Source organism: Sceloporus occidentalis, unplaced genomic scaffold (genome assembly GCF_023333645.1).
Source record: "Sceloporus occidentalis isolate IW3139 unplaced genomic scaffold, rSceOcc1.0.p SCAF_6, whole genome shotgun sequence".
Lineage (NCBI taxonomy): Eukaryota > Metazoa > Chordata > Lepidosauria > Squamata > Phrynosomatidae > Sceloporus > Sceloporus occidentalis.
Genome location: NW_028316986.1, coordinates 60,090,232 through 60,118,108, shown reverse-complemented (window position 1 = coordinate 60,118,108; position 27,877 = coordinate 60,090,232). Strand labels below are relative to the sequence as shown.

The following is a 27,877-nucleotide window of genomic DNA, read 5'->3' as shown; positions in this document are numbered from 1 at the left end:
TTTCAGTGCAACTTTGAGTTAAAGTTGACCATAGAGTTGCACTGGAGGACCTAGATATTCCTAGAGAGAACATAGTAATCAATTCTGTGAATAATCAAATCCGCAAATATCAAATCTGCAAATATGGAGGGATGAATGTACATATTCACACACACTCAACAATAATTCGTTTGACCATTTGCAGTCATAATTATTATATATACGTTCTCAGCACAATATGTTGCATGATAACTTTCTCAGTCATGCAATGCTGTTATTGTTATCACATACTAAGTTATGTAAAAATTATCATTCCAGTTGTCCCTAAAATAGCATGACAGGTTTCATTGCTCTAAAAAGCAAGGAGGAATAGGAAGACGTCCTGGATATTTCCCCACTCTAACTGATAACTGTACTCTTCTCTGTGTATTTCATGAATGAAAGATATAATGATGATTACTGTGAAAATCTCAATTGATTTGTCAGAGGTTTTTCTGGTGCTTCTTACTCTTATTGCATGTGCTGGACAAGAATCTTCCCTTTATTCTGCATATTTACAGACTACACCTACTGGATAAACATTTTCCCCTGGAAACGGCTTAGTTCTAACATGTCCTCCATAGTTTTTCTTTTATAGCCCTGTACCAGGGATGGGCAAAATATGGGTGGTGGACCATATCTGGCCCTTGGGACCTCTAAATATAGACTGCCCCAAATCCCCCTGACCAGACTAAAAAATAAAATTTCAGGCTGATTTTTAGATAAGCGTTTGCTGAAAAATCTCCACAAAGCTACCCAAACCACCTGAAAATGGGGCAGCTTACTTCTCCTGACTCTCCAGAGTCTACCAACCAAATCTCGTAGCCCAAACTACAAAACAAAACATTTGTCCAAACATGTCCAAAACATTTGTCCAATGCAGTGGTGGAAGGGAGGGATGGCTCTTGTGCTCTGCACAGTTGTATACCCCTGCCCTGTGACATGAGATTGCTAGGGAAGGAAGAATTCAGGCTCGTAAGTCATGACTGCTCTGCTAGTTTAGTCCTTCTCCATTAAGGAGAAACTTCAGGAAATGGTTTATTAGAAAGGAATGGAATATAGCCCTGAACTCTTTAATGTTAGTGTACACTTCTGTATAGGCCATCAGTGTTGTTGCTGAACCTAATTTGTTGGCAAGCATAGTAATTTGGGAATTAATTTGTTCCATCTCCCATTTTAGAGAATGTTACAGAATTCATTTGTTGTGGTAATTTTTAACAGCATAGAATATGGATTTACATTTTTGAAAAAAAAAAATTAAAATTTCTAAAAGAGGCTACTGCCCCCAAAATTATCTCCCCAAAGTAATGAATTAAGTTAACACAGAATGTTAATCTTTGCTCATCTCATTAAAACTGTTGGCATTTACTGACTTCAGTAATGACATTTAGAATTGATGTTAACATTTTAATGTGTTAGGGGGTAACAGAATTATTTTAATGAATTATTTCCAAGCTCTCCAGTCCATAACCACGTAGCCTATGCTTCCGTCTAGTCTGCATCACATGTGAAATATCACCACCATTCAGTCTCAGCACTTTTTCTTGAGGCAAATCTCTGAAATGTGGTTAGTGAGAAGATGGGCCTCTGCAGGTAGTTTTTTTCCTAAGAGTACCTCCATGGCAGTTATATTCTGATTATTATTAGTGGAAACTGACTCATTTCTATGTCATTTATTTGTGACTGTAATAATCCCTGGTATGCACACAGAGTCCCTCTAGTCATCTGTTGTCCGCAATGTGTATCGTCAGCACTATTTTATTGCTCTACCCATCAGCAGCACTATTTTGGCAGCTAGCATTATTCCCCCTCTGACATATGCATCTGGACCCTAATTAGCGCAATGCTTACTGAGACTTTCCTCTCATAAGACACAATTTATTGCAAACTTCCAATTATAAAGAGATGCAGGTTCAGTGAAAGTAGGCATTTTATTACCTGGTGGAGAAGGGAGGGAAATTCCTAGTCAAGATCTTCAGGTATAGGAAACTCTTCCCTATAACCCCTTCTCCTATTAAAACCTCCTCAAAACAATTCCTTTTTATTTTATTCTGTTTTGTAATCGTGGTTGATTTGTAAGGCTGCATCCGCTCTGCAGAAACAATCCAGTTTGACAGCATGTTAACTGCCCTGGCTCAATGCTGTGGAATTCTGGGGATTGTATTTTTATGAGACATTTAACCTTCGCTGTCAGAGAGCTCTGGTGCCCCAACAAATCACAGTTCCCAGAATTCCATAGCACTGTGCCCTGGTAATTAAAGTGGTGTCAAACTGGATTATTTTTGCAGTGTGGATGGCCTGTTAATGTTCAGGAAATGGCTGAACAAGCAAAATATAGAATCTTTCTCTTTTTCATCTGGATGTCTAAGAGAATATTCACACTGCCAAAATAAATTAGTTTGATACCACTTTATTGGCCATGGTTCCATGCTACAGATTCCTGGAATCAGGAGTTTGGTGAGGTATCAGAGTTTTCTGTCAGACTAGGCTGACTACCTCACCAATTTCAAATCTCAGGATTCCACAGGATGGAGCCATGACAGTTAAAGTGGTGAAATTTTGCTTGATTTCTATAGTGTGGATACATCTTGACTAATGGAACATTGTAGTCATTTCTATACTATTTGTTGGATATTGGAAGTATAGTTGGCCCTCGCTATCTGCGGGCTTGCCATAAGCAGATTTAAGCATCCAGAGACGGTAAGCCTGTGTTGTCCCCAGTGTCGATGCGTGCATACGGCCACACTGCCTTTAGGGACAGCTCCTGTGGTGGCAAGTTCATGAAGACACGCCACCATTAAGTTCCCTTATCCCCAATGGTGGCGTGGCCACATTCACATGCCACCATTGGAGACAGCGCAGGCTTGAGCATCTGTGGATTTTGGTACCTGTGGCAGGGTCTGGAATCGATCCCTCGTGAATACTGAGGGCTGACTGTAATATTTAGACAGAAAGGCTTTTCTAACAGTTATTTCCTTCAATATTGCCAAGTAGGGATAGAATCATAGAACCATAGAATCGTAAGAGTTGGAAGAGACCACAAGGGCCACCCAACCCCTGCCATGCATGCTTGAGGAATTAAATAGTTGCAAATTCTGATGCAAACTGATCTGAGTCACAATTTCAGGATGAACATGCACATGGAAAAAGTTTTCTTATGAATTTCACTCTTCTGAATTTTATAGTATCATTCCTGGCTGGGGAAAAATAGCAATCAAAATGTTTTTTTAAATATATATATATTATTGCTAAAAACAGCATTCTTATTTGTCTATATTCAACAATAAAAAGGGTACATTTTCATCATAGTTTTTAATATGCTCTGTTATCTTCCCAGGGTGCAAATCTAAACTATGATAAAATGATAAACAAGATACAGCAGCAAACATTTGTTTGTTTGTTTGTTTATATCCAACCATTCTCCCAATATTTGGCCAAGGTGGCTCACAAATCTGAGTTAAAATAAATATAGTTAAATCAATGAATAGTACAAAAGTTTTTAAAAATCAATGAAACAATTGCATTAAAATATTAATTAAAATGCATTTCTAGGTTCAATTAAAATATTATAATAATTTTAAAAATACCAATACAAATACAAGATACCCGAATACAAATACAAAATAACTGAATTAAAAGACGTTCTGCAGCACCAGTGATGGGGGGGACAGCTTCAATGGCCCCGGCCATTTCCCTGTCACTGGCCTCCCTGCCTATCCGTACCTGTACCACCGGCTTCTCTTCAGCCTACCTGTGACCTCCTTCCTGCCTTCACCGGGTGCAGGGAATGGAAGAAGGTCGGGGAGGAGCTGGGAAGGAGGTCGCAGAGAAGCCAGGGATGCTTCTCACATTCCTGGCAACTTGATAAAAGAGAGGTAACATAGAACAATTCTTTAAGAGTGTACTTTGAAATGCCACACATAATACCCATTTGAATACTGGGTTCTTTCTTCAGTTAAGAACTGAAGAGGTCTATGGCTTCTTGACTAAACTGTGTGAAAGATGTAATTATAAGACACTGGTAATATCCAACAAGCTTTTCTGAACCTTAAAAGAGTTTAAAGGCTTTTTTTTAAAGTGGAACAAATAGTTAATAGTCCATACTCTTTAGCATGTTCTAAAGCTCTTTGAGCCCCCCCCCCCCCCCCCGGCTTGGAAGAGAAAAAGTTTATTATAAAGCAAGTTATTGCTTGTGAATAAGACTTTGTTTGTTATTGGAGTTAGTCAAGTTAAAAGGGAAAGCATGGAGAACCTCTGCCTTAGCATCCTTCCCCCAGCTATGAATGGCTTTCTCTATTTCTCAAAAGGAATAGTGTACAATCTTTATGTTCTTTTATAATGTCTGTATTTGAATGCCAGAAATAAAGTTCTCAATGCACAAACTCAGCTGAGCATGTCTATTGTTCCAGTTATGTGCCCAGAGTACAAGTCTTTTTCAAAGGACAGATTAAAAGAAAGTCTCGTGTCTTTTTAGATTGTAAGCCTGAGGGCAGGGAACCGTCCAATTAAAAAGATTATATGTACAGCGCTGTGTAAATTTACAGCGCTTTATAAATAAAGGTTAATAATAACAATAATAATAATAAAGCTTGTTATCAATGCCAGGTTAAAATAGGACTCAACTGTGCAAATTAAACAACTGAACCAACTGAAATTTAGTTAAAATGTCAGAAACCTAGTAAATTATTGACATCTTATGGTGGTAGGAAATACTATAAAACTTTGAAAATCAGTGCTAACCCTCGAGGTCTCTCACCCTCTTTCTCTTCCCCTGCAAGCCATTTCAAGTCCAAGCAAATTCTATACTCATTTCCATTGACAATTAGCATGTCAATATTTACCCAAACAGCTTGGTGATGACTCATTTTGAACCTCTTCTCCCCCCCCCCCCAAAAAAAAACCCCAATTACCCTTAAGATTTTTAATTCATGGAACAAATAATAAGAATGTTTAAAAATAATAAGTATTACATGATAATGATAATGCTCATTCATTTAGGTAATGGCTGATAATCCAAACTGCTTCCATATTTGTAGTAATTCATGAATGCTCATCTGGTATTGACTGACTATTTTGATATTTTGCATTATGACAATTAGTGGCATCTTTTAGCCTATCCTGCAGAATGGACAAGGTAAGGAAGGAGTGTGCGCCTGTGCCAGTCCTAGGTCGCTAGAAGGACAGGCCAATTGTGGGACTGACCCAGGTGAGCACCAGGGCCAGGATAGCAATAGCAATAGCAAGTACATTTCTATACTGCTTATCAGTGCACTTAAGCACTCCCTAAGTGATTTACAACATGTAAGCTAATTGCTCCCAACAAGCTGGGTAGTCATTTTAGCGACCTATGGAAGGATGCCAGGCTGAGTCAACCCTGAGTCCCTGGCTGGTATTGAACTCACAACCTTGTGGTTTGTGTTTGAGTGGCTGCAGTACAGGCATTTAACCACTATGCCACCAGGCTCCTTCAGGATAGCATTGGTCTGGGCTATCTATGGAGCTGTGTTTCCTCACAAACCTATATGAGTTGAAAGAGCTCCAGAAGGTGCATTTCTCTCAGTCTCATAATCTTCAGGGGCCTGTTTCATAAGGATACAAGAGAAGATCTTCTCATAAACTGCTCCCAGATTGTAGAACTTCCTTGCAAGAGAGGCTAGGATATTTCCTTCTCTGTTATCCTTCTGCTGCTAGTAAAAACCTTTTACTGTTGTTTTTAAGGCAAAGCTTTTGGGAACTCACTTGCTGCTAAGGATGTGCCTTTCATGGAAAATGTTGTAATTCCCCTTCATCAGTGTGACTTTGAATTGTTTTTAAAAGGTTCTTTTAATAAGATAAGTTGTTTAACTTCATTTAATTTTATAAATTACTCTTGTTTTTAGTTAGGTTTGTTTTTTAATTACAGAGTGGGAAATCTTCTCAGTTTTGGAAGAAAATATGTGTGTGCATTTTTATTCCACTGCTCTGAAATTTGCAAAACCTTGCCTGTATAAGTAACACACAAGACAACTCTCACATGTAATCTTCCTTTTTATTATACTGCTTGCTTGCTAAAAATAATTAAAGTCCTACTGTATCTGCCCTAAGCCCCACCCTTGAGGAAAAGATGGGATATAACAGGGAGAAATGTAGGGTACTACACTTAAGCAGAAACAATGAAAGGCTCAGATATAGGATGGGGGATACCTGGCTTGACAACAGTACATGCGAAAGGTATCTAGGACTTTTAGTAGACTACAAACTGAACATCATTCAAGAGTGTGATGCAGAAACTAAGGAGCGGTACAGAGAGGTGCCGGGAGGCGTCTCTCCTTGCACCATAGCAGTACCGCAGCAGCAAGAAAGGAGTGCGCAGAAGCATCTCCTTTTTGTGGCGTACCTGCAACGCCACAAAGCGCTGGTGGTGGCGCGATGATGTCATAGCTGAGTGCACCGTCTGTACGGCACTGCTCAGCTGAGGCGTCCTGATGACGTGATAGGGTTAAGGGGTATCTGTAAGGCAACCCTAGCACCCCGAGGCAGCCCTAGCACGTCACCAGGACATACTTAAAGGGCCGTCTGTACTGGGCCTAAGAAAGCCAGTATGATCCTAGGCTTCATCAGTAGGAGTGTAATGTCTAGATCAAGGAAAGTAATAGACTCCATACTGCTTTGGTCAGGCCTCACCTGGAATACTGTGTCCAGTTGTGGACATTACAATTTAAGAGGGATATTGATAAGCAGGAGTGTGTCCAGAGGAAGAAGATGGAGACAGTTATTCGGCCAAGAGGGAGCTCAGGTCGGGCATCCCTCAAGGTGCGATTCTGTCCCCAAGGCTGTTCAACATTTACATGAAGCCGCTGGATGAGATCATCCAGAGACATGAGGTGGGGTGTTATCAGTATGCTGATGACACTCAAATATATTTCTCTATGTCTCAGACTGCTGCAGTGACTAAAGAGAGCATCTAATAATAATAATAAATAAAATCTTTATTTATAGCCCGCCTTTCCATAGATCAAGGCGGGTTACAATCACAGAATGCATTACAAACAGCAATAAAATACATTAAAAACTGCAATCTACAACATCCAAGCTAGCACAAAAATACAACAGCAGTACAACAGCAGTGAAGGGAGAGCAGAAGTTACAGATAGGGACACTAGGGAAAAGCTTGCTGGAACAAGGTTTTTAACCCCTTCTTAAATAGGTCGAGGGAGGTGGCCGAGTGGAGCTCGCTGGGAAGCGAGTTCCAGAGCTGTGGGGCCGAGGTGGAAAAGGCCCTCTGTGATGTTGCTGAATATTTAGCATCTGGAACACACAATCTCTCCTCTGAATGCTTGTCTTAATGCGGTAATGGACTGAATGAAGGAAAACAAACTCAAGTTGATTCCAGGTAAGACAGAGGTACTAGTAATAGGGACTCCCAATATGGGAATGGAGTTATGCCAGCCAGTTCTGGATGGGGTCACACTTCCCCTGAAGAACTCTGTCTTCAGTTTGGGGGTGCTCCTAGACTCGTCTCTCCATCTGACAGCTCAGGTGGATGCGACGGTCAGGAGCACTTGCTTTCAGCTTCGGCTGATACACCAACTTCACCCCTTCCTGGAGCGGGAAGACCTTGAAACAGTAGTACATGCGCTGATAACCTCTCGGCTTGACTTTTTTAATGTGCTCCACATGGGGCTACCTCTGTGTCAAGTTCGGAAACTTCAATTGGTACAGAATATGACAGCCAGATGGTTACTGGCACATCTAGATTTGCCCACATTACACTAGTTTTAAAATCCCTTCATTAGCTGCCTGTTAGTTTCCAGGCAAGATACAAAGTGTTGGTTTTAACCTTTAAAGCCCTTACATACCTTGGGTCCTGATTTCTTGCAGGAACGCCTTTTCCTATATCATCCTCCCCGCACTCTTCATTCTGCTGGGAAGAATCTGCTTCAACCAAAGAGGACTAGACTAGACAGTGATCCAGCGCTCCTTTTCAGCAGCTGCTCCTAGACTCTGGAACGACCTACTGGACGAGATCCATCAGATTACCGCCTTGGAAACCTTCAAGAAGGCTATTAAGATGGATCTCTTCCGGCAGGCCTTTCGAGATTAGACCACCTCCATTTACCTTCCTCCCCCCCTCTACTTTTTCTCCTCTTTTCTCCATCCTCATTTCTATCCTATCTGGACCCCGCTATAATATACAGCCTACAAATCTCCTACTTATTTTAACTGTTATTTTATACTATTGTTTTAATGTCCTTCTGGTTTAATCTCCTTTTAGTATTACTATGTTTTTATACTGGGAGGGGGGATAGGTTTTTTTTTTTTTAGAATTTTTAACTGTATCGTGTTTTATTGTTGTAATCTTCTTGGATTCCGAGTGATTACGCGGAATATTATTATTATTATTATTATTATTCTGAAAGCAGTGAAAGATCTGAAAACAATGCCCTATGAGAAGTGGCTTAGGGAACTGGCATGTTTAGCCTGGGGAAGAGAAGGTTAAGGGATGACATCGTAGCCATGTTTAAATATTTAAAGGAATTTCTACATGACAAGGAAGTGTACTGGATGGCTCTTGTGGGTGTTTTGCAGCTCTAGGATTCTGTGATTCTATGAAATAAAGTGACTGACTGATTGAATTATAATGAAAGGTGAACTTTATTCAGGTTGCAAGCCTCCTTCAAGCATTTTAGCTAACAGGACTGTGACCATTTTTCAGGACAGTTGGTTATTATAATTTGGTTCTCACCCCGCTTTCCTTTTTCTGTTTTATTCGTCTTTTAACCTGCCATTTTCTAAGAACCTGAAGTGCTTCTTATATATATTTGCCCAGCATAGCCTTTCCTTCCTTTCTTCATATGAATATTTGTACAAGCAATATTATACACATAGGGTCAACCAAAGATATTTTGCTGGTTCACATACTGCCACCTCATCCTTTGTGGTGCATAGGCTGATTAATTTATTTTAGCATCTGAGGGAGAAGATCCCGCAATAATTTCTCCGTATTTCTGTGGAGTAAAGAATACGGCTGAACAATATCTATCATTATCTCTTCTGTCCAGTTCTCATTTTCCAGTTTTCCAGTTCAGTCTAATTTTGATATCAGCTTGCAATTTTTTTTTCTGACAGATTTACTCATTTGTACACATTTTCAGATCCCTTTCTCCTTATGTGCAAGTTTTCAATATACATGTATTTTTAGTTGCAAAGTCTGAAGAAAAGTAGATTGGACTAGGAAGTGGGAATAAACTAGATGTGTATTAAAATGCAGAACAAATAAATTTGTCCCTCATCCCTAATAAAATTACAGCAGCAATCCAGTAGTTTCAATAATTAGCAATTTGCTGTCTTTGATGACACTCCAAATCAGCTACTAGTGGCAGCAACTTCATTCTGCCTGATGGTAGGGATCATCCTTGCACCTGCACAGATGGTTGGACATTATGACTAGAATGTGATGTTTAGAATCAGAAGACTTCAAAAATGCATTTTTATAGTAACTGTTCCTAATTCTCATTGTTAAAATAAAAAGAATATGAGACATCTCCTGTTACCTGGTGAGCAGGTTTCTGGGGATGTTTTTGTGGAGTTACAGGAATCACCAGAGGGTTGTGAATGCTTAGTTTCTGAGAGGAAGTGCCAGTTCCCAGGCATGGCCATACACACAATACATGCAATACAGTATACACACCTTGGATTTATCTAAGGATAAGTGTTTGCTATAGAAAACTACCACTGAGAGACAGAGAACCATAGACCTTCTAATAAACTCAAGTGAGCCTTCTGACCAGGAGGTCACATTAACTGCTCCACTTAAAGAGGTCCTGTTTGGAATTGAGCCAAGAGTTTTTAATTAAAACTGTATAACAGTGTAACATTGGACAGGGAAGCCCAAGTATCAGTTCTGCTTCTGTTGAAGAGTGCTAACAATTCTACTTCAGGAACTAGGGCAGAAACACAATTATGAGACTGCCCACCCCCAGTGGCTTAGTAACAGCACTTAAATCAAACAAGTTATACTAATTCAATATTAGTTAGATTTACAAAAATAAGCATTCAGACCATGTTTTTGGTTTAACTCTCATTCTTAGTCACAGCTAGAGCAGATGTATTTAATCAATTGGAATTTGGTAAGTCATCACTGTGTAAGTTCCATTGATTCAGTGGATCTACTCTAATTTGGCCTATATTTTTTGACTTCATGAGATATGTTTGCATTTACAGATTTGGTGTCAATAAATTACTGCATTGCTGCAGGCTTGAAGGCATACATTCTCAGATCACGTAATGATCACACACCTATGTGGTTAATAATATTTGCCATTGGCCTGGTGCCCAGCAAGAGACCATGATATGTCATTTGTATGAATATAGGAACACATGCTCTGGCATGTTATATTGCTTAATAAAGTAAAATAATGTTCTCTTTGCATCTTTAATTTTACTGTCATTGATGTTTTCATCCCTCTCTTTTTTTTATTGGCTACTATCCTAAGAGAAGTGGAAAGGAGATCGGAAGCAGGAAGAGTAGATATATTTGTAACTTAATATGTTTAAAATGTGAACTGAATACATAATAATACTGTGTAAATAATCTCTTGGGAGGTGATAGTTGCTCCAATGTCTTTAAGTTGGATCTTGTTCTTTATGTTTTCTTTTCATCTACAGAATAACAATTTACTATTCATCCATACATTGTTTCCCCTGAAACTACTTTGATAGTTCTTAAAATTAATTTCTCTTTTTTGATTATCCTTTTAAGGGATAGCAGAAAATATAGGAGAAGCTTTCCTAGGTTTAGTTTTTATGGATGCTGTAAACCTCAGGGCTAGGATGATCCCCCTACCTATCTCCCAAAGAGAGGAAATGATTCACACAAAAAAGAACAAAAAGTAGATGCAGATTTACATAAAATATCCATGTGCTTGCTATCAGTCTGTCTGTTTATCTATCTATCCATATTTCTTTAGAAATTATTACTTCAGTTTAAGTAGAAATACAGTTCATTCCACCATAGTGAGAAATATTGACCAGAAGGCCTGTGTGCTCACTCAGGCCCGAGACAGATGGGCCAAAAGCAGCTTGGTGGTGGCAATACTAGGGTTCCAGACTGTGCAGCAACCGCACAGTCCAAAACCCTAGTGTGTAATGACGGCGGACTAATGGTGGCATCCCGTCCACATGGGCACCGCCATCTTGACGTAAAGGACACACAGCATCTGCACATTGCTGCATGTCACTTATGTTATGAGTGCACCAGTGACGCACTTACAACATAACCCGGGCACTGCAAAAAGAATCCAGAAAAAACGGGTTCTTTTTATGCTGGAGAGATGTCACGCAGCGTCCCTCTGGAGTTAAAACGGGTGCCTGCACACCGCCATTTTCGGGCAGTCTGTCTCGGACCTTAGTCTGCTGCAGAGCTTGGAATTGTCACACAAAAAGCAACACATGACTCATTTAACCATTAGGTTCTTTTGGACTAACTCATGATAATGTAATACGATTATTGCCTTAAATTTATTTTGATGGGGAAGAGGAATACCCAAAATGGCCCTGAGCTGTTCAAATCCAATAACATTTTCCTGAAAGAATGAAAAAATTACTTGTGCAAAAATTCTAACATGAACACCACTGTTATTAAAACATTTAAAAGTACTACTATTGACCTACATTACTGGGAAAAAAATTAAAGAAAACAAGTCATGAGTGACAGCATAACTTTGAACGTGTTCCAACCAAGATCTGGGCAACTGTCCATCAGTATCTGCTTGTTGCTGCTTCCATTGCCACTGGATGACTACAAAGCTTCTGCTTTCCTTTCTTGTGATGTGTATATCTTCAAAGGGGAGTACAAAGTGGAAATTCATTTGACAGCCCTTCAAACAGAGCATTGTCCCCTGTAAAAACATGGGCACTTTAATGTTTGCTGTAGCAATAAGCTGAGCTGTTTAATGGAAAGCTTCCCTACTTAGAAGTGTTACTTACACATAAAAATTAATATGTTTGAAAGAAAGGTAGGTTAAATCCTTCCCCTTCATATTTATTATTTTTTAATGAGCAAAGTGTATTTTTTTTTTGGAGGGGGGTGTTAAGGGAGAAGATACACACATCACATAAGTAGTACCCATTTTAGTATTATAATTAGACCACAACCGTGAAAAACATGAGTGGTCTGGGTTACTGAAACCCACCAATGGACAGGCAGTTCTGTGCTTTACTGAATTACTAGAGCTATTTATTGTCAGTTGTATTTCTCATTAGGCTTACCTTGTTTCCCAAGAAACAAGCACCAAGATTCTATTTACTTCTATTTATTCTTTATCCCAAAGTCACAGAACAAATTGTGCAGTGGGTGCAATAGTCTTTAGCTCATCCATTGTCCAATGACCAATTAGGTACCCGCCCACTAACTGAGATGTGAGAGGAAGACCTGTGTATGTGGTTGTGAAATGATTGGTTGCACTAAGGATTGCACTTCTGCAATCTCTATGAAAGCTCAGCTGCTTGTAAAACTATGTTTACACTAACAGACTACCCCAACAGGTTTCCAGACACAAAACCAATTGTATGGGTATTTGTGGTACCTCACTCCAGATGTATAATCCTTCATGAGAAAACCAGTGGTGTGCTTCATACAATGAACAACAAGAAAACATATTATCACAGTATTTAAGGAGACATTTCACATTCAAACATCCTTCAGAAAGGTAATTCTCTCCCCCAAATGGGGATTCTCTTGGGAAGTTTTTTTTAAAAAACATTCAAAGGAAATAAGAGGAGACAACTCAGGATATGGGAATTAACTTGAATACTCAACATCAAGATTAGATTGGAGGGGGACCAGGTGGTTACAGGACTGAGGATCCTTGACAACATGCTAGTACTACTAATACCATTTACTAGCAAGATTCAGCCACTAGGATTTAGCTAATGTCTTCACTTGGTTTTATATCCCAATTCATGAGTGTAGACAGAAATAGAAAGCAACAGAAATAACAAAAGTATAGAATCCCCTTATTCTTGGGCAGAGGTACTACTTGAGTTTGGGGACTGCACACATCTCTCACTAAACCTGAGAAGGCTGCAATCCCTTCATCAAACCCTATCCCCCTTTATTTTATCCCAAATGCCCCATGTCCTCTGGGGCAATTTTGCCATGTTTCATATTCACCACCATGATGTTTTAGGCCCAAGGGAGGCCTTTTATGAATGAGAAAGAAATCTGGAAGCCATTTCATTTTGCCTCTTGGTTATAAAAGAAATTCTTCTGGGCCTAAAACTCGTGGGGCAGAGCAACATGGGAGAATTGCCCCCACTCATTGGGGGACATTTGTAATAAACTTTCTGCCCCTCCCCTTAAAACATTTTGGTGTATGGATGATTTCCAAGAGCCTCAAAACAGTCTTGGAAGCTATGTACAGCAGTCAGGCTGCACTTTCTCCATTCCTGCCCTATATTATGGATTTATACTATGGATCACAAATGGTTTCCTACTAAGAACGATGAGAACTAAGAGATAATAATGAAACACAGCAAGAATCCAGGCTGAAATCCAAGGATTGGTTTAGAATCATAGAGTTGGAAGAGACCTGGAGGGTCATCCAGTCCAGCCCCTGCCATGCACAGTCAATCCACCCCGACAGATAGCCATCCACCCTCTGTTTAGAAACCTCCAAAGAAAGAGACTCCACCACTCACTGAGGGAGTGTGCTCCACTGTTGAATAGCTTCTTTATGGGAAAATAACTTCAGGTCTGAGTTTCTGTCCCAACCAGCCCTGCTGTATTTCCTTGGATTGAAAATAGCCTGAGAAGAACAATTTAAAGATATTCTCAAGCCATAATAATGTTGTATTGGGGTGCTAGTAATGCCATTGAACCATGATCATACAGGTACCTTTCAAAGTCTAGTTTTACCATTGCTTTTTAGAGCCCATATTGAACTGTGGCATCCATTCTGTCTTTTCCATGCTACATCTATGGAGCAAACTAAAAGTGACTTATTACAAGATCCATGTTGTATAGTGGAAACATATTATTATTCTTTTCCCTTAACGTAACATGTTTAATTTAACTGAACCATAAGGATCATTGTACTCTCTACTTTCAATACTAACATTATCATAGGCCCGTTATAAACGGGCCATATAGTACACGCGGAGCACGTACTAGGGTTAGGAAGGGGCGGTGCTTCCGCACCCCCTAACTCTAGTATGTGCTCCGCATGCACAAAATGGTGGCGGCTGTTCCACACGGCCGCCGCCATCAATATGTCACGACCGCGCCGCCTCCAAATGAGGCGGCGCGGTTGTGACGTATTGGGGCCGTGACAGGGTGCCTATGGCACCCTTTCCGTGACCCTGGAAGGAGCTCCGTTTCGGAGCTCCTTCCTGCTTTACGTCGCTGGGCGCAGCCTTCAGACAGCTGCGCCCAGCAACGCAAGGGAGAAAGGGGCCAAGCAGCCCCTTTCTCCTCCTACTCGCCGCCACGGGGTGTCCTTGGAGCTTGAAGCCCCAAGGACACCCCTTTCCAGGCTGCGGGGAAGCGGCCTTTTGCCGCTTCCCCGCAGCCTGCAAAGCGGCGGATCGGGGCCTCGGAGGCTGCTGGTCTGGCAGCTGAGGCCCCAATAAACCGGGGAAAGGGGCGAGTGCAGGCCGCCCCAAACGGGCGGTCTGTAACCCGCCATAGTGATTTATTTGGGACACTGCAAACATAACTTTCTATTCCAGGATTCTTCAGATTGGCCCAATCGGTTGTATCATCTTTCACTCTATACACTCCAATAATTCAATCAATTAGGTGGACCTGAGTCAACTAAATGAAAAGAAATGATTCCAGGAGAAGCTGTATCAATGGCTGGAATCAGCACCAGTATAAATCCACAGAGTTAGCAGTCATTGACAAAGTGGCAATCAAAATCATTAGATTCCTTACAAATCTGAATTGTATCTCCGTCTTTCTGAACAGAGCTATTCAAATGGTTTGTCACATAGTCAGGATGTGGGGATAGGATTGTTCCTTTCTGACTAAAAAGATTCATCAGAATGTTCAGAAATAGTTTTTTTAAATATCAAAAATCTACTTTCATTTTTCAAATGGATATTGCTATTCAATGCTTATTTGTCAAGTATATATATATATATTTAAAATAGTTGCAGTTAATAAAATTTATTGAGTTAAAGATAAAAGGCAGCTACAAGGTGACTTGCATCTTATGGTATTTTCTCCGGCTGTGATTAAAAAAAAAACACAACCCTACATCATTAGCATACTTTATTGCAAAAGATAATTGAACAACTAAAATGGGAGGTCCAGGACTGCATTTTGCATAAAATGCAAAATGTTTGCAAATTGTGTGATTAGTAACATTTCCCTTTATAATTTTCTTCTGGGAAATGGTCTAGCCAGACATGATAAGAAGGGAGGCAGCTGACTGTAGCCTGAAGCAAAATGGAAGAGATCAGCAAGATAAACCTAGATATGAATTAGGTGCTTTACTTCTGTTGTTTGATTTTATAGTTTAAAATCATTAGGTGTTGTTGGTTAATAGAATCATTTGTTGTCCTTTAGATGGATAATCCCGGATAATTCCTTTCTCATTCTAACCTAGGTTGTTTTTAATTATTCTAACACTGTCTCTCTTACAACAGTACAGCACCGTATTTCAGATGCAAACAGGACTCAGGTGACCTATGCACATTCATCATTTATAATCTGTATGAAGACCACACCGGTTTGCTGATGACAGCTCCATATTCTCTAGAGGCCCAGATGTAGTCTGTTGCCCTTTTGCACTGTCATTCCATGGTTTGCTTTGATGGAAGCATGAGTATATGTGAGGCTTGGTATTGATTTCTGTACAGATGTTAATAATTTCCGTGTATGTCATTCTTAGAATGGAGGCTGTGAAGGCAAAGAATGTGATTTGCAATATTCCTTGATGAAGAGAAGATGCATGAAGCTTGCAAGCCAGTCTTTTTTCTCTGAATCTATGGGTTCAAAGCTGAGTCAGGTCACCAATGAAATGAAGGCTGTTGGCTTGCTGTCATCTTAATGGACTTTTGTTTACATCATACTCCAGCTCATACTGTAGCGGGACTGACTAGTTCTGCCCACAGAACTAGCTAAGAACTGACCAAAGCAGGGAGTTAAAAAGTCAAACTTTAACTTTCCGGCAAAACTTCCAATCGTTCAGTAAGATGTTTCCTTTAAACCTGATGAAAGACAGAAGTATTTGCTATTAAATTCTCCCTAGACACCAAGATGACTAAATTGAGGCTGTCATACTTTGGCCACATCATGAGAAGGCATGAATCATTAGAAAAGACAATAATGCTGGAAAAGGATAGAGGGTAGTAGAAAGAGAGGAAGACCTCATGCCGGATGGATAGACTCAATCAGTGATGTCATGGGTCTGAACCTGCAGGACCTGAGCAGAGAATTGAAAACAGGGGGTCATGGAGATGTATCATCCACAGGGTCACTATGAGTCAGAGTAAACTGAAAGGCAACTGACAACAACAAAACTATGAAAATCACAACAATCATACATTTTAAAACCAATTTTGAAATAAATACCAAAGTACGCTATTTTTTAAAAAAGGGTCTTGATTGGAATATATCAAGAAAATCAGCTACACACAGGAATTACAGTTGCTATAAAACCACTGCCTAATTCAGTGTTTTATCTATTCTAGAAAGGGTCAGACAAAGCCTGGGGGGGGGGGTATCCTAGTCACTATCAAATGAATTTTTTGTTTGTTTATTACAGATGTAAAATAATTGATTATTTGATGCATGAAAGAAACTTTGTGTCTCACAGTGTAGCATTTATAATTATTCATTTATGATGTGGCATTTTGGCAAGTGACTGTCAGCACATGGGCTTCTTGTTCTTAACAGCCTTTGAGTTGAGCTCAACTCATGATGACCCTTTGTCATCATGAGACATCTCCAAGACATCTCCTGTCCTCCACTGCACTGCTCAGATCCTGTAGGCTAAGATCTGTAGCCTCCCTGATTGAATCTAACCATCTGGCATGTGGTCTTCCTCTCTTTCTCCTAATTTGCTCTGCTCTGTATATACTTCATATATTATTGTAGCTATATTATATTGACACCTCCCCCACCAGCTAGTTTTCCAACAGCACATATGCATGTAAGCAAGCCATAGCAAGCCTCCATAGAGGCTTTTTGCCTTATGCGGCGTGTGTGTGTCCAGAACGGATCCCCCACATAAGGTGAGGGCAGACTGTAGTCACCTTATAGGAATTTGCACTATGGACATAGTTCATTTCACAACTATAAATTGATTAACCAGGAAACAAAGTTCCCAAAGAATAGTTTGGGAAGAATCATTTCCAAGGTGCCCAGAATTTAACTTTTTAAACATGAAGGAAATATTAAGGAACAGCCTGATTGTTCCACATAAATGTATTCTGTTTTGTGTGCCTAGCTTTGACAATGGATTGCTTGTTCACAGATCTGGTAAGTGAACTTTTTGACTTTTTCATCAGCACACTGTGCTGATAATCTCCCCTGGCATTGCTGCTGCACATAGTAGAGTGCAGTCAGAGGAGGCAATGGAAACTGCAGCACTTTTGTAAAGACTGAAAGAAAGATTTCTGAAGTCAGTGCTGATCCCTGCTCTCTCTGCTTCATAGAGCCTTTGGGGTCTTTGTACATTCTAGCCAGAATCCTTTTGCCAACTTAGACTGGCTTAAATACTGTTGCACAAGTGAATGTGCTCCTCCTCCTCCTCCTCCTCCTCCTCCTTTTTTTTTTTTTTTTTTTTTTTGGATGTTGCATGAGGACACTGTGCTAATCAAGGTCACCCAAGCAGTTTTATTCTGGATTAACCACTTAGCAACCAATTGTGCTGTTTAGGGCACTGCTTAAAGGATGTCTCCAGTGCAGATGAGCAACTCCCAGCTACACACAGTACTGCATGCACCTGTCACATTTTCATGAAGCAATGCCATCCAGTGTAGCTACACTGTATAATTCTATTTTATCCTATTGTGTAATTTTAGTATAATCCTATTTTATTAATTCAATATCTCTTCGTTGTTGGTTAGATTGTTTGCCATAGGCAGGCTTTTATCTGTTTTTTATTGTTGTTTTGTAAAGCACTGTATAAAGCCTATAGTGCTTTAATTATTATTATTATTATTATTTTGTATCATGAAACCTTATTCTGTAAAGCATTATTAGGACAATATGATTTCCATTTTAGCTGTAACCCTGTCAGAGGGCCTGAACAGACAGTCCAAAATAAAGCTGCTTCAGGTCCTAAGGACTAGAGCGGAGCTTTGGCACAGATCCTGGCCTCTTAAGGTGTGTGTGTCATTTAAACAGCATACCTCCAAAGTGACCCGAAGCAGCTTCATTTTGGCCTGTCTGTTCAGGCCCTTAGTGTCTGGAAGCAGCAGTTATAGTTAGACTAGTAGCCCCAAGAAATAAATGTAGGCTCATGCTCCCTCTCTATTTCCTGTGGACTGAGTGTCAAAATGCTGGCTAATGTCTAATTAACCTCAAGCCATGTGCTAGGCATACACAGGAGAGGGAGCCCTATTAGACATCCCCCTCCCTTCGGCTTCCCATAGCCAGAATGAGTCTGTGAGTCATTACCACTTGAAGGAGGTCTCTTTGAGGTTTCAGGAATGGAATCCTATTAAGTAAAGAAATGATAGAGTAGGCTTTTTAAGTGAATCATGCACGTCTCCAGCAGAATTCCCATCCATTTCAATAGGGTCTTCAGAGGAGAAGTTCCCAGTGGATTGTGTGCCCTTGTTAATAGCATTGAATTAATGCTCTTCACCACCACTGCATACACACAGGGACTGTTTTACTCCTTGAATTGTCTTATGCATGGCTGACAGGAGGAAGGGCTTTTTTTATACACACATATATAAAAAGAATCCTCTTGTTGAATTTTTGACAGCACACCACTGCTTGCAGTAATAAGCTGGTTGCATTAATGGGTTACATTTATGCAGTTTCTTCACCACCAAGGCAATTGTCATGCAATTCCATTTCCAGGTCTCATTACAATCATTGTGAGTGCTAGAGAAGGGAGGGAGGAGGTGGTAGGGTATTAGAGTCTTAAAAGTGAGTCCATTCAGTGATATTGTGAGTGACAGGAGAGGAGAATGGCACAAACTAATTCCATCTTCAGTCATCACATTGAATGGGCAGAGGTGAAACTCGTGCTGTTTTTAAAGGCCTGACCCTTCTCTACCTTTGCTTTTCAGTACTGTAGGGTTTTATTTTAAAACTCCAGTCCATCATGAGTACAGTACTGGTTGTGAGTTGCCATCCCGTGATAAAAGCAACACCACAGCTGACATTACCCTGGAAAATCAAGACAAGCAAGGGGGGGAAAGGCTGTCATTCAGCATAAGGATTTTCCAGCTCGTTCAGCTGCAGATGGAGTGCACTAGAAACCCGAAGAACAATGCTAATTAGTATTCCATTAAAAAAGAAGAAATCTTGCTGAGACCTGGAGTCGCATCCCGACAGTCAAAGTGAAGCATGCCTCACTAATGTAACCTTAATTCTTTTTATTTTTGCAGAGACAGCAAGCTGACCATGTTGCTCCGGGAGTCCCTTGGGAACATGAATTGCCGTACCACCATGATAGCTCACATTTCGGCAGCTGCGGGCAACTATGCTGAAACACTTTCCACCATCCAGATTGCATCCAGGGTCTTAAGAATGAAGAAAAAGAAAACCAAGGTAAGGGCAGGGGGAAACTCTTTTATTATCTTTCTTGGGCAATACTAGAGCGGCGAAGAGGTCTCAAGTAAAGAGGGGAGGCCTTAAAAATGCAGCTTTTAACAAAATCAATATTCATAATTTCTGAGTGCTTGAGTGTACATCTGCGTGCACAGGGGAAATCATATGTTTAGTGTTAGGTAAACCATTTAGTGTTTATAATAGTTGGGTATTTGGCAGAGGGTTCAAGCCCTGAGGATGTTTTATTAGAATAGTTCAAGCACTGAATACTATTTAAAATTTCAAGTAGGTATACTGTAATCACTGTAACAGCTTGAATTATCATTATTCACTTTAGCAGACTAAGGAATGTGAAATGTGAATGAAGATCAATGAACAGGTCCCTCAAATACCATTGCACAACAGTCTGTTTACAGACGGAAATCTGTTCAATAGAACAGGCTATAATGTATGTCACTGGTGCTAATTTCTCTAGCATTTTACCCATTATTCTTCCAACAAGTACAAAGTTCCGTTAAGAAACAAGATAAGTGGATGTGGTCAGGAAGGAACAAATGTAGTCAAAGTATTTCAAGACAATGCAATCTTTTATATTGTAAGTCAGGTTGAGAGAAGCTGGGTGTTCTGATTTCTGCACTATAGTATTTGTTTGTTGGAAAAAGCTCATATTTCAGAAATGAGGGATGATACATAGTAATCATATCTTTAATTGGGTCCAATTCTCAGTGTTCATATGCTTACCTGATCTTAGAAGAAAACAGAATTGGTAAAAACACAGTGTTATGTCACTTACTCTCTGTAGAAATTGTGAATGAAATCAAATAGTGCCTTCCTCTAGGGGTATAAATCTTTGTAAATTTCATTCTCTCTGACAAGAATGAATAATGTTACTATTTTCCTCCTTGCAGCAAGAAAGTTATCAAAAGTTATCAGATTGTCAAAAATATTTTGCAATTTGCAACAAAAATTCATGTTTTTGTGCAGAAAACTTATTTTTTTTGCAGCAGAGTTTTCTTCACAGAAAACTGAATTTTCTGCACAAAAACCAGTCTTTCTAATGAATAATATAAAATAAGTTTATTTCACAGAAAATAGAAATGTTAAAATACTGTGCCGAAAATGCTGTTTTCTGTGTAGGAAACATTTTTCTGCACAGAATTGACTTTTTTTTCCCTCTGTACAAAAACCTTCACATGTGTGTTTCATGAGAATTAAGTCCTGTTCTGCAGAGATTCTTGTCTGTCTAGGATATTCTCTATCAAGGTTTTCCAGCATCTGAGAAACTCATTTTTCAAATGTTTTCTTTTAATTATATATTTATTAATTTTAACACACACACAGTCTGATTCACTACCAAAATCATAAACATTCAGAAAGAAAAAATATGAACAGGTTGAATATCCCTTAGCCAAAATGCTTAGTACCAGAAATGTTTCGGGGTATTTTTTTTGTTTTTTTTTTTGGGGGGGGGTGATGGATTTTGGAATATCTGTATTTGTATATGCATAATTCACAATACACAACAGAAGTAGCATATTATGTACTATATTTGCAAGGCTGGAGAGTGATGTGAGAGATGTGAGGCTGGAGGGAGAGAGACGTGGCTGGAGAGAGACGGAGGATCTATGAAATGGTGGGAATCTAAGCATAGTGATCAGGCAAATCCACATCTGCTATTTCAGAGATCCAACTGTTTCTCTCCAGTCACATCTCTCTCCAACCTCACATTTCTCCCCAGCCTTGTGTCTTGTTGGCTCACTGCTTGTGTTGCGTATGAGATGTGAGGCTCAAGAAAGGCTGAGGACCAGAGAGATGAACAAGCAGGAATTCCACAGCTGCTGTCTCGAAGGTGGAAGGAGGTGGCTGGTGGCAAAACATTCAGGGTTTGGGAGGTTTTCAGATTTCTAGATTAGAGATGCTCAACCTGTGTGAGTGTGTCTGAGTGTGTGTGTATACGTATGTACACGCATTTTTCTTCATTTGTCTTTTTTTGGTCATATATAGATCTATATCTATATCTCTATATGACAAAAGAAAAATGAAGAAAAATACATGTATGTATATAACTAAAACATACTATGGGGTCACTGACACTTTTTTGAATGAAGAGATTTTCAGCCCTGCACTGATTCAGAATCAATTCAGAATAGGTTTGGTGTTCCCATTACATTCTCCATTCTCTCCATGCCATTTGAACCCTGTTGCTGTTCACATTTGTCACCATATCGATTTAAAATGCAATTGCCTCCATTTCTGGGAATGATGCAGCGCAAATCGATTAGGTAGCATGGCAAGTGTGAACTTCATGGAAATAACCCAGTTCCACACCATTTTATTTCTGTAGTGTGAATGGTGCCTAAAACTCTAAAACACTTAACACTTACTAAGACACAAAGGGGCTCTGATCCCCCATTCCAGACTGTAATGAAAGGGGGGGGGGGGAGAGAAAAGAGAAAGACAAAATACATTATTCTACCACTACAGTATCAACTAGATTATCTACTAAAATCACTAGTAGCCATATCCACAAATTATTACATCATTAGATTTTTTATTGCTCAAAAAGTCCATAAATGGTTTCCTATCTTTAACAGAGTCTTCAGTTGTTTTGTCCTTTGACAACATGGGCTAACTCAGCAACCTTAACAATCCATTGTTTTATCATTGGTGCTTCAGTCCATTTCCAAGTTTGAGCAAATAGTGTTTTTGCTGCTATTATCATATATTGGCTTCCTGTGGTGAGATGGCTAATGTTGTCTTGGGGAGAGGTCTGTTATATCAGTAGTAAACGTGTACTAAGCATGCTTTAACTTATCATACCAAAGATAACCATGCCACTCACATCTTAAAGCATTATTTCCATGTTCCAAGTCTCTCTCTGCTCTAAGCAAAATCCATTCCTTCAACTATTTTCAAATATTCTTTCCATCGTCCACCAGCAGAAAAGAATTTCCTCTTGCAACACTGCATGCTCAGTAAATTTCTGGATCACATTTGGAACTTTGTGATGGGTACTGGGCAGAGAACAGGAAGCTGTAAAGTCCTGTCATGCTGGTATGGTAGTGCGGTATTAGACATCATTTAGTAACAGCACCCAGTATTTTTAAAACAGAAATTGTGTAGCCTAGGGTAAAGGCACAACAGTATGGTTTAACTTATCTAGAAATTTATAGGGCGAGTGTATTACTTCCTATTCACTGGGGTATTGCAGTGCTTCTGTGATCACTGTTCCTTTTTTACAAGTGAAATCTTTGAGACATGGCTTTCACAATCTGGTATGCAGTGCTTAGAAAAGTTACCTTTTTTGGGACTACTACTAACAGACTGTCTCAACAGACGGATACTAAACCTTGGGGCAGAGTGGGTGATTGCATGCCAGCCACCCCCATGCCACTCGCCTGACCAGACAGTGGGTGATGTCACACTGCATGTTCAGCGCAGCATATACACATGCTGCACCGAAGAAGTGACAAAAAGCTTCTACTGCAGTGGCCAGGGCACCCTTTTTGTGGTGCAAAAAGGAGACATTTTTGTGGCTTCTTTTTGTACCGTGGAAAGGCCAGATCGGGGCCGTGGTGTGTAGTTGCCATGGCCCCAATCCGGCAAGGAAAGGGGGTGCTGCAGGCCTCTCCAAAGGGGTAGTCTGTTGAGCCCCAGAGTCCCCAAGCCAACATGGCAATAGAAGGATTCTGGAAGTGACTCTGCTTGATTCCCATTCAGCAGTTCCTGCCAGCAAATAAAAATATTTATGAATCCCCCCACTCTCCTTGAGCCCATTTACCTATTTACCTGATAAGAAATAGGTTAGAAACCCAGCTGAAGTTGAACATAAACTTGCTTGTTAGTTTCTTATGTTTTCTCACTTGTTATTACATTTGTGTCAGCAGTTTTTGAAAGGAGTCTCATAAACTGTACAAATAAATAAAATTCACATGATCCTCACACTGCAGTCCCAAGGATATTTGTTTAGATGTGAGTCCCACTGCGTTCATGTTTGATACAAGGAAATATGTCATAACTTTAATTAAATGTGGATAACTTGCCTGGAGGAATAGTGAAATACTTTTTAGAGGTTTCTCCAGAAATTACTGAACATGCATTTGTTTGATATAACTAAAACAGTGGCCGGTTACACACCGGCGCTTTAGTGTGTGATGAGCACGCACTAGGGTTACAAAAGGGCGGTGCTTCTGCACCGCCCTAACCCTAGTGCGTGCCCGTCACGCACTAAACGGCGGCGTCCCTTCCATATGGCCGCCGCCGTGAGGATGTGACGGCCGCGCCGCCTCTGGATGGGGCGGCGCGGACGTGACATCCTCAATGTGCGGCAGGGCGCCTAGGGCGCCCTTTCTGCGGACCAGGAAGGAGCTCCATTTCGGAGCTCCTTCCTGGTCCGCGGCGCCGCTTTGCTTCGCTGGGCGCAGCCTTCAGACGGCTGCGCCCAGCGAAGCAAGGGAGAAAGGGGCCAAGCGGCCCCTTTCTCCCCCTCCTTGCCGCTGCGGGGTGTCCTTGAGGCTTGAAGCCCCAAGGACACCCCTTTTCTGGCTGCGGGGAAGCGGCGTTTTGCTGCTTCCCCGCAGCCCGAAAAGCGGCGGATCGGGGCCTCAGCGGCTGCCGGTGTAGCCGCTGAAGCCCCAATACTCCGGGGAAAGGGGCGGGTCCAGACCGGCGGTCTGTAACCCGCCAGAGAGAACTTTGGTTTTACATTTAGGAATGCAGGAAATTGGATTAGGGTCTAATCTGCACTGCTGAAATAAAAAAGTTTGACACCACTTTAACTGTCATGACTCAATGGTATGCAATTCTGAGATTTGTAGTTTTGTGAAATATTTAGCCTTCTCTGTCAGAGAGAGCTCTGGTGCCAAAACAAACTACAAATCTCAGCATTCCATAGCATTGAGCCATGGCAGTCAAAGTGATGTCAAGCGGCATTATTTCTGCAGTGCAGGTTAGACCTAAGCTCTTATATGATCACTTCTATCCAATAAGGTTAGAAGATCTAAGGAATGTAAAACATTGCAAGTTGGGAACAAGGTAACCTTTCCAAAAGCTATTCCTAATGTGAATCTTATAAATGGAAAGCATTTTCTGTTTTTTCATTACCTCTTTTCCTCTCTGATCTCCTGCAGTCACACAAGTAATGTTACAGAAATAAGATTCACTGATTATAGTGGAATACACTTCCAAGCAAATAAGACTAGAACCTAATCAAGTGATGGGTGTTGTTTACCAATTCATAATTTTTTCATTCTATTCCAACTATGGTTTAATTCCAGGATGCTTCTTCCTCACATGACTGAGATCTAGCAGACACTTCTTGCTGGAGTAGTTGACGGCAGTGAGGCACTAAATCTATAGATGACGCTAAGAAGCTTACGGCACTGTTCCTCTTGGGTCCATTCTGAGAACGGAATGGAAGAAGCAGGAACAAGTGCGGAACAAGTGGGGGACGGATTTTACCGCACACTCCAGTCCCTCACTCATTCCGTTCTCCCTCCTTTCCGTGCCTGTTCCGTTCCAGAGGGGGCAATTTTTGAGAACTGTTCACAACAGTTCTCAAAAAGCGTTCCCTCTGGAATGGAATGGGAACAGAAGAGAGGGGGAATGGAACGAGTGAGGGACTGGAGTGTGCAGTAAAATCCATCCCACACTCATTCCGTTTCCTGCTGGGCCATTCTGAGAATGGCCCTGAAGACCTGTGTGGTAAGCTTCAAAGACTAGTATCGAGTGAAGGGAGAAATTGGAAAGAACTATCTTTCCACTACTTCTAGAACAATGGACCTCGGCACAAGTATGGATGAATCCAGAAGATTTTTACACTGGCGCTTACAGTGAGTTAAGCGCCAGTAAAACGTCCCTGAAGCGAGAGGGTGTGAAAGCCAGTCACAATATTAATCATTGCAGGAATACAGGTTTTAGGAGTCTAAATTAATTTTTTAATTAATTTTTTAACATGAAATTTCAGGGGAGGCACTGAGATCTCATGGAGTCCCATCCTAGGCTCTTTTAGATATAAGTGTGTCCAGTAAATGTTGGACTAGAACACTGGGAGAATAGAGGTCAAATCCCCACTCAGCCAGCAGGTGACCATGGGCAAGTCTCACTTTCCCAGCCTTAGAGAAAGGCAGTATCAAACTTCCTTTGAATAAATCTTGCCAAGGAAAACCTATAATAGAGGGCACAATATGTCAGAATCAACTGGAGGGCACATAACAACAACAAATCAGTCAGATTATTTTAATTGTCTTTAATTTTTTTCTGCAAAGTACTGTAAAATACTAATTTTTTACTATGAAGTTGTTTTTAAATTATTTTATCTGTGAGCTGCGTTGGGTCCCTTTCTGGAAGAAAGTCAGCATAGAAAATAAATAAATAAACAAATGTGTTTCTTAAATTTACTGCAGCTGTAGATATTTTCCTTTCAATATTGTTACACTGCACTGTCACCCTGTATATTTTGCCTGACAACCTTAATATCAACTCTGACGCTATTGGAGTAATTTGGCTTCAGAAAAGTAAATTCTTAAAAATGAGGGAACTGGTAAAAAGGCAGTTGTAAGTAAAAGTCAAAAGTATCAAATATCTCTGTGATGTGTAAGGTCTATTCAAAACCACCAAAACGAAGAAGCTACCAGCATTGCTAGTGTTCAGTATAAAGGAAACTGTTAAGGGGTTAAAAAAGTACCTTTAGAAACTGGATGTCTTGCCTTGAGGTGAACATAAAGAACAAAAACTTAGACAAAGAAAATACAAGCAGAAAATTACAGGTGCACAAAAGGATTTTGAGAAACATAATAGACGGGAAAAGACTGCCTTGGCAAGTAGTGGACGTTCCTCCTTTGGAGGTTTTTCAATAGCAGTTGGATGGACATATTTCAAGGGTTCTTGAGTTTTGTATTCCTTGTGAATCCTTTCAGCTCTAAGATTTTATGATTCTGTATACCCAATAGTATCAAAACCACAAATAAGCAATTCTTTAAACATCTCAGGAGCAGGAAACCAACCTATCTCTCAAAAGAATCTGTCCCAGTACTGAAACAGTGTTGGCTGGCATTAATGGACTAGGTGGTTAAACAAATTAAAACTTAATCCAGACAAGACAGAGATGCTTCTGGTCTGTCAAAAAAGGCATATCAGGGAATAGGGATTCAGCCTGTGTTAGATGGAGTTACACTCCCTCTGAAATCTCAGGTCACAGCTTGGGTGTTCTCCTGGACTGAACTCTGAGACTTAGTGGCCAGGTTTCAGCAGTGACCAGGAGTGCATTTACACAGTTAAGACTAATGTGCCAGCTGCACACATTCTTTGAGGAGCAAGATTGTGCTATGGTAACACATGCCTTGATTATATCCTGTTTGGACTAGTGTCATGCGTTCTACATGGAGCTGCCTTTGGAAACTGTTTAGAAATTCAGCAGGTACAAAATGCTGTGGCCAAAATGCTGACTGAGGCCTGTTATAGGGGGCTCCCTCATTAAAATAACTTCAGTGGCTACCGATTCATTTCCAGGCAAAATTTAAACTGTTGCTCATGACCTATAAAACCCTATATGGCTTAGGTCAAGAAAAACTGAAAGACTGTATCCCACCATACAAACCTACAAGATTTCTGAGATCATCAGGGGAAGGCTTTCCCTTGGTTCAATGCTATCACAGGCTCATTTGTGAGAACACAAGAGAGAGCCTTTTCAGTAGCTAATCCCATCATCTCAAGTTACTTTGCATGAGAGACTAGGCATGCCTCTACCTTGCTCTCTTTTTGCCAGCAGGCAAAGACCTTTCTGTTCAATTAGAATTTTAAAATATAATTACTTGAAGGAAAGCTTCTTATGGAGTGCACTTTATTTTTAATTCTTGCTTCCTTTTTAATGACTTTATACTGTTTTTAATTTATTGTTTTAATATGATTATTATAATTGTGTTTAAAATGTTATTGTTTTTAGCTGGTGCTTTTTGAGAACCAACTTGGTTTCCACTCTGTGAAAAAGGTGGCACATTAAACCGACAGACAGACAGACAGACAGACAGACAGCTGGGGAGGCACTTGGATCATTAGATGACAATGAAATTCTGAAAGAGCAAAACGATATTGCAAAGAAACTGAAAGAATTCTTTTAATTTGTTTTCATCAGTGAAGTTTCTT

General features: G+C 40.3%; 1 protein-coding gene across 1 annotated transcript in view; it reads left to right on the top strand.

Annotated features, from left to right (window-relative positions):
- KIF26B (kinesin family member 26B) overlaps positions 1-27,877 on the top strand; it is a 321,102-nt gene that overhangs the window by 265,100 nt on the left and 28,125 nt on the right. Inside the window, exon 10 of the mRNA XM_089529798.1 lies at positions 19,573-19,735. Within this exon, the coding sequence (XP_089385924.1) occupies positions 19,573-19,735 (163 nt within the window). The remainder of the gene's footprint in view (positions 1-19,572; positions 19,736-27,877) is intronic.